The 7,562-nt window shown below is 42.0% G+C and overlaps 1 protein-coding gene across 1 annotated transcript; it reads left to right on the forward strand.

Annotated features, from left to right (window-relative positions):
• Positions 1-5,180: 5,180 nt before the first annotated feature.
• On the forward strand, positions 5,181-6,674 carry LOC309513995 (uncharacterized protein; the record flags this gene model as incomplete). Its single annotated transcript, XM_082190114.1, has 3 exons — positions 5,181-5,414; positions 5,466-6,227; positions 6,528-6,674. The coding sequence occupies 3 exons, from the start codon at positions 5,181-5,183 to the stop codon at positions 6,672-6,674; spliced, it is 1,143 nt and encodes a 380-aa protein (XP_082046240.1).
• Positions 6,675-7,562: the final 888 nt, after the last annotated feature.

Below are 7,562 nucleotides of genomic sequence, written 5' to 3' on the forward strand. Positions count from 1 at the left end.
GTAAAACTTTAATTGTATTTCCTTCAGTGCTTCCATTGGTGCTTTCTGATCTGCACAGGGTGTAACAAGTGTCTCTGAGTGACTGAAATGATGTAGGCTATTCCATTAAAATATTATTTTGGTCACAAAACACCTTATTAAAATGTGATCAAATTTAATAAAAAATTCTGCTAAAGTCTCCTGCTGCATTAACTGAGAAGAACATTTACAGATACACAACCTAATCCTTAGGAATTGATACTTGTTCACACTTGTGTTTTCATTAGGCCTATAATAATCTAATATGTTTTAATTATTGACCATAACTGATGCAATTCAGCGTTATAAATGTACAAAAATGTATATACTGCAGGTGTCTACAAGCTTAGACGAGAAGACGAGGGATGACTGGATGGTGACTTGGTTGACTGGATCGAGGTAACAAGGCTGGTATATCTCTGGAATTTCTAGCAGTTAGCGAAGTTGCCTACAGTAAGTGAGTCTAGCATCAGACGAGGCCGTCAGACAAAGACTGATGGTGTGTGTAGTGCTGGAGATGGGGCTCAGGCCTAGCACCCCCATAGACATCCATGTACCCCCCTCCGAACGAGGGGAACAGACTTGAAAACAGTGTGGAATTGCTTCACTTTAAATCACTGTCTGCTGCTGCTTATGATAGCTTTTAGACGGAAAAGCTGCCCATAACTGCTGGTCTAGGTTCTGTTTTCTGCGTAATAATACAGTAGCATATTAGCGAAACAGAGTTGGCAAATGATCCAGTGCGTATTTGTGTTTGAGCTCTGAGCATCAAAGGTTTCTATTTGCATCGTGTTTTGCAGCGTTGAGTAATGTAGTCAACCACAAACATGTCTTTTGATTTCTTGACGCAATGGTTTTTAAGTTAGAATCCACTCACCGCTTTAAAACACTGTTCTGTAAAAAAGTTCTGCACGCTCTCAAATCCTCTCACTATAACAATGTGTAGACATTATGTGAATAAGAGATTCACTGTGCAGTCAGCTTCATTGTTTATAACGGAACTTTGTGAAATTGTATAGAACTGAGATGAGTGACTGCTTTTTAGTGATTTTAAACCGAGTGCTCTTTGTGTGCTTTCTAAGTGATATATAGCCTAATAATTTATAGGCCCTGTAATATATTCAGAATTTGAATAAAACTTTTGGTTTTTCATGCTTGGCCAGCAGCCACATACAAGCTTCAATACATAGGCCCATCCGCATATTCATACATCCGGGATTCACTCTCGAAATTGCGATGATTGACATAGTGATAATAACCATATATAGCAATGGACGAGACAAAAGTACTCACTAATTTCCGTAGCACCCTCAGTGATGTGGTTTCGGAACCAGGCTTGGTCCAAATGCAGGATTTTGCTTTATTAGGTATAGCCAATGGTTATATTGGCGATTAGGTAGATAGGCCAAACATGAAATTAATATTGACATCTATAGAAAAATGACCTCAATAACTAACTTGGAGTCTTGTATTTAATCTGTTCACAGTCTGTGATGTCGCTGGTCCAGGCCTTCATTGTCCTTGTACTACTTTTGCTCATTTGCTGGCCCTGTGATCTGCCCTTTATGTCTGTCTTGATGAGAAAATGAATGTCAGCGTTTTAATGAGGGCTTTTAGAAAATTGAGGGATTATAATTAATTTGTGGAAATGACAAGTATGAAAATGTAAAGTACTTCTAATTTATTACAATGAAATATTCATGAAGTATTAAATCCTGGGTAGGAAATGAGGTATGTGGCTATACATTTAAATTCTTTGTTCTTTCTTTTAACATGAATAGGTATGTTCCCCATTAAAGGAATTGTCACACAAAATGAGAAGCTTTGAATTACTGAGAAACTAGGCTATTGTGTCTTTGGTGGATGGAAAAAAGATAACTAGCATGCAAATAAAATGGAAGGTAGTATATCTTAACACTAAATATACTGGATGGAAACATTTAGTCATGTATATTATAATGTCTATTTTGTCAGACGGTGCTTTATTTGAGCAGGTAGGTTGGTTCACAGGGGGCTTGGAGAAGCAGTTGAGCGTCTACCCTTGATCTTTCCAATTGTTCTCTGGGGAGATGTAAAATTATTCAATTCGTGCATCATAAAATGCTTATTGAGATAATGTCAATCATCCTGAGTGACAGATGGGCACATCCATACCGGCTTTGTTTTCCCAATAGGACAGGATATGCAAATCAACCTTCTGCTGGCACGGCTGTATTCCCATATGTCAAACTTTTAATGAGTAAGCCATTTCTTTATAATATGGTGTCTAAAGCAGCTGTTTGTATGTTATAGTATTGAGTTATATTGGACTGACATCTTCCAAAGAAGGTGAATGGACAATTTTACAGATGTGAAATATTAAATCCACATTAATATTATTTATTTATTTATTGAGCATTTTTAGTTACAAATGTTTAAAAAAAAAAGTTACAAATGTTTGACATAAAAATGAAAACAAATCACTAGAGGGAGCTAAACAGTCAGCCATAAACGCTAGATGTTGCAAAGACTCCAGCATGGTTGCACAAATGCATGTTTACTTTAACAATGGTTTTGTTATTGTTTGTTTTTTATGTAAATGGAAAATGCCTTCAAAACATTCTTAAATTAGATTTAGAGAGAAAGAAATTGTGAATACTGAATGAGAGTATTTTTCATAAATGTCAAATCAAATAGATTTGTATAGCACTTTTCACAACAGTTTAGTTTAGTCTAGTTTATTAATTAATTAAGCACATTTAAAACAACAGATGTTGAATCCAAAGTGCTGTACAACAAATAAAGAACATATTTAAAACATCTGAAAAACCAATTGGACAAATGAAAATTATACACCCTCAAACAGAATTAAAACATAAAGAATAAAAATAAGTCTTCAAAGAGGATTTAAACATAGAAAAGAAGGGGAAGATCTTATGTGAAAGGGAAGACTATTCCAGAGCCTAGGAGCAGCTGCAGAAAATGCCTAGTCACCTTTAGTTTTAAGATGTGAACGAGGGACTGAGAGGAGAAATGGATTTGATGACCGAAGAGATCTAGAGGTAGTATGTGGAGTAAGGAGATTACAAATATACTGGGGAGCACATCCATTTAGAGCTTTAGGGAGGCAAGTACAGGAGTAATATGTGCACGTTTTCTAGTGCCAGCCAAATATCTGGCTGCTGCATTTTGCACCAATTTCAGACGTTCCAAAAATAATTTAGGAAACACAGATAAAGTGAATTACAGTAATCTAACTTTGATGTGATAAAAGCATGAATTACCATTTCAAAGTCCTTCTTAGAAAGCATCCTCTTGATTCTGGCAATTGATCTTAACTGGAAGAAACTACTTTTCACCACAGCACTAATCTGATTATCAAATGACAATGTGGAATCAAAAATTACGCCAAAGGTTTTAACACAGTAGTGCATATTAGAAGAGAGGGGACCAAGCTGATTAGCAATGCCAGAAGTAAGAGCTGATGGGCCTAATTATTTGATTATTTCTGATTATTTCAGTTTTATCATATTTAACTGTAAAAAATGTGTGTCCATCCAATACACATTGTTTTAAAGCAGCTTCACAAAAATCATTATGTTAATGTTTATAATATCTTAATATCTTCATGATTTATAGTTTCATTTAGCAGATTAGAGCTGGGCGACAATATAGTTTACAAGTCGGGGCAAGTTGTCACATACTGTATGTTTTAAATATTTATAATTCATAATGTATTAATTACAATATTTGAAGGCCAAAATAATTGCTTAACACACATTTTATATTCTGTTTCGTTTATGTTTTGCCATTTAAAATTCAGTAAGACTTTACAGTAAGGTTTCATTTATTAGCATAGTTAACTATATTATGTACCCGTAGTAAATACTAACGACAAATTCTTCTAAAGCATTTAATAATCTTAGTTAATGTTATTTAAACATTTTATACATAATTCAAATAAAAAAATTGTGTCTGTTTATATTTTTAATTGACCTCAGCAAATATGAGCTAACCATGAACAGTATTTTTATTAACTAAAGTTAACAAAGGTTAACTAAAACCGTAACAAATGTTTTGTTCGTTACTTAATGTTAGTTAATGCATTAACTAATGTTAAAGGCAAAATTTTTGGATTAAAATGTCACAAAAAAAAAAAACTAGAACTATAGATTTTGTTGTCTTATGTACTTATCCCAAATGTTTCCAACAATGTTTAAATCCAGAGAAACCAGCTATTTTAATCAGTGTAACGGCCCATGTCATTGCGTCGCTTGTCAATGACGTCCTATTTGCTTTACCCTCGATTTCTGGTTTTACTTCCGTAGAAACCATGGAAACACCAAAGATGCTTTGTGTTTTACTAGACAAGTGAGCAACTGTTTGGATACCTATTGACATAAATTAATGATTGTATAGCTCAACACGGTCAGTCACATTGTTTGAACATTGTTTTCTTGTTTACCGTGATTAACATGTTTGTACCATGCCTCAGAGACAATTTTGTCAAGTGGCTACCATAGCATAATCGGAAAAAGCTTTATTTGTAGTAACAGTAATACAGCATTCTCTATGCCATTTAGCAACACAAATCATCCAGCTTTTAATTATACGATATTCTAATATCGATCCAGCTTACTGGATCTTACTTAAGTGTATCATACCAGCCACCGAGTAAATGTGCGTAAACGCTATAGCATAACTTTCAACATACTCAAATGCATTTCAGTATGATTGTTTTGACCAAGTAAAACAGTGCTGCATTACCCCACAATTTTAATTAAATAGTCAAAGAAAGTGACCTGCATGAACTGTAATTCAGCACTTACGGCTGTTTAATTATTTTATTTTTAAATTTTAAATAAAAAAATGTAGATTTAAGTGATCAAACGTAATTGTTACAAAGTTCAAATCAGGGAAGAAGGAGGCTGACTGTTACAAGGTAGATGCAGCAGAGATGAAACAGGATCTAAGTGCAGAAGCTTTATTCAAAAGCAAACTCAAAACAGAATCTCAGGAACAATGAACTAAATGCAACGTAGAACTGACAAAGAACTGAGAGAAACACGAGCAGCAAACAGAGGAACTAACGAGACTAATTAATGAGACACACCTGAACTGAAACTCAAATCAAATCAGTAACCGCCCACGTCACACCTGTCGAGCCTGTGTCCTCTGTCAAGATGGCCGCCGTCGAGCCTGTGTCTGTTCCTGAGCCTGAGCCGGTGGTGTCTGTTCCTGAGCCTGAGCCGGTGGTGTCTGTTCCTGAGCCTGAGCCGATGGTGTCTGTTCCTGTTCCTGAGCCGGTGGTGTCTGTTCCTGTTCCTGAGCCGGTGGTGTCTGTTCCTGTTCCTGAGCCGGTGGTGTCTGTTACTGTTCCTGAGCCGGTGGTGTCTGTTCCTGTTCCTGAGCCGGTGGTGTCTGTTCCTGTTCCTGAGCCTGAGCCAGTGTCTGTTCCTGAGCCGGAGCCAGTGTCTGTTCCTGTGTCTTTGTCTGTGTCTGTTCCTGTGTCTTTGTCTGTGTCTTTGTCTGTGTCTTTGTCTGTGTCTTTGTCTGTGTCTTTGTCTGTGTCTTTGTCTGTGTCTGTGTCTGTGTCTTTGTCTGTTCCTGAACCGGAGCTTGTGGTGCCAGTTCCAGTGCCTGAGCCGGTGGTGCCAGTTCCAGTGCCTGAGCCTGTGGTGCCAGTTCCAGTGCCTGAGCCTGTGGTGCCAGTTCCAGTGCCTGAGCCTGTGGTGCCAGTTCCAGTGCCTGAGCCGGTGGTGCCAGTTCCAGTGCCTGAGCCGGTGGTGCCAGTTCCAGTGCCTGAGCCGGTGGTGCCAGTTCCAGTGCCTGAGCCGGTGGTGCCAGTTCCAGTGCCTGAGCCGGTGGTGCCAGTTCCAGTGCCTGAGCCGGTGGTGCCAGTTCCAGTGCCTGAGCCGGTGGTGCCAGTTCCAGTTCCAGTGCCTGAGCCGGTGGTGCCGGTTCCAGTGCCTGAGCCGGTGGTGCCGGTTCCAGTGCCTGAGCCGGTGGTGCCGGTTCCAGTGCCTGAGCCGGTGGTGCCAGTTCCAGTGCCTGAGCCGGTGGTGCCAGTTCCAGTGCCTGAGCCGGTGGTGCCAGTTCCAGTTCCTGAGCCGTTGGCGTCTGTTCCAGTTCCTGCTCCGTGGCCGCCCGAGGGAAAGTCTCCGCCCTGGCCGCCCGAGGGAGAGTCTCCGCCCTGGCCGCCCGAGGGAGAGTCTCCGCCCTGGCCGCCCGTGGGAGAGTCTCCGCCCTGGCCGCCCGAGGGAAAGTCTCCGCCCTGGCCGCCCGAGGGAAAGTCTCCGCCCTGGCCGCCCGAGGGAAAGTCTCCGCCCTGGCCGCCCGAGGGAAAGTCTCCGCCCTGGCCGCCCGAGGGAAAGTCTCCGCCCTGGCCGCCCGAGGGAAAGTCTCCGCCCTGGCCGCCCGAGGGAAAGTCTCCGCCCTGGCCGCCCGAGGGAAAGTCTCCGCCCTGGCCGCCCGAGGGAAAGTCTCCGCCCTGGCCGCCCGAGGGAAAGTCTCCGCCCTGGCCGCCCGAGGGAAAGTCTCCGCCCTGGCCGCCGGATGGACTGTTCGCTTTGCCCCGGCCGCCCGACGGTCTGTTCGCTTCGCCCCGGCCACCCGATGTACTGTTTGCTTCGCCCTGTTCCCCCGATGTACTGTCTGTGTCACCCTGGCCCCTTTGAGTCTGTTACCCCCTGTTTCTGTTTCCCTTCTTGGACCTGGCCCCCCGTCCCTCCCGTCCCGCCCTGGTCTGTCCCTCCCGTCCCTAGTGGAGCGTCTGGTAGCCGCTCCTTAAGGAGGGGGTAATGTCACGTGTCTGTTCTGTCTTGTGCTGCACATGGGTGTTTGTTGTTTTGTGCCATGTGCTCTCCTGTCTATTGTCTAGCCCCTCCCATCTTGTTATCTGATTATTGGTTAATTTGTCCCACCTGTCTGTCTCGTTACCCTCCTTTGTTGTTCCCCTATTTAGCCTCCTTGTGTTTGTAGTCTTGTGCTGGTTCGTTGTCCGAGTTACCTGTCTTTGATGTTCCTGTCTGTTGATTATCTGAGTTCTGAGTTTTCTGTATTTTTGTCTGTGTTTGTTAATTAAATCTCCTCTGCACTTGAATCCTAGTCTCTCGCTCACTCGCCCCGTGACAGTCTGTGTATTTGATAAATATTGCATTTATTTCACTTCAGCTGTTGTAAAGTATGCAAACACGGGAAGCAGAAAGTGTCCAACTTCACGTCTCCGTTTCAGCTACTCCCCGCCTGCATGCGGCAACTCTCGCCGATCGGTTACGTCCAGCCGCAGCCGATGTCGCGCTCATTCATGGCGTCATCAAGCTACGTTTTGTTATTGTTTTGAATAATGACCTCTAGTGGCAAAACTTACATACTGTGCCTTTAACTAATGAGACCTTATTGTAAAGTTACCTAAAATTCAATAAAAGTCTATAATAGACTTTTTAATGGCAAGTTTCATTGTGATAGCTTAGCATAGGGTGACCATACGTCCTGTTTAACCAGGACATATCTGGCCAGGATTTCGAGATCGCCCAAAATGCCCGGGATTCGGCTTTTGCTTTCTA

The sequence above is a fragment of the Leuciscus leuciscus genome, assembly GCF_965113295.1.
Source record: "Leuciscus leuciscus genome assembly, chromosome: 14".
NCBI lineage: Eukaryota > Metazoa > Chordata > Actinopteri > Cypriniformes > Leuciscidae > Leuciscus > Leuciscus leuciscus.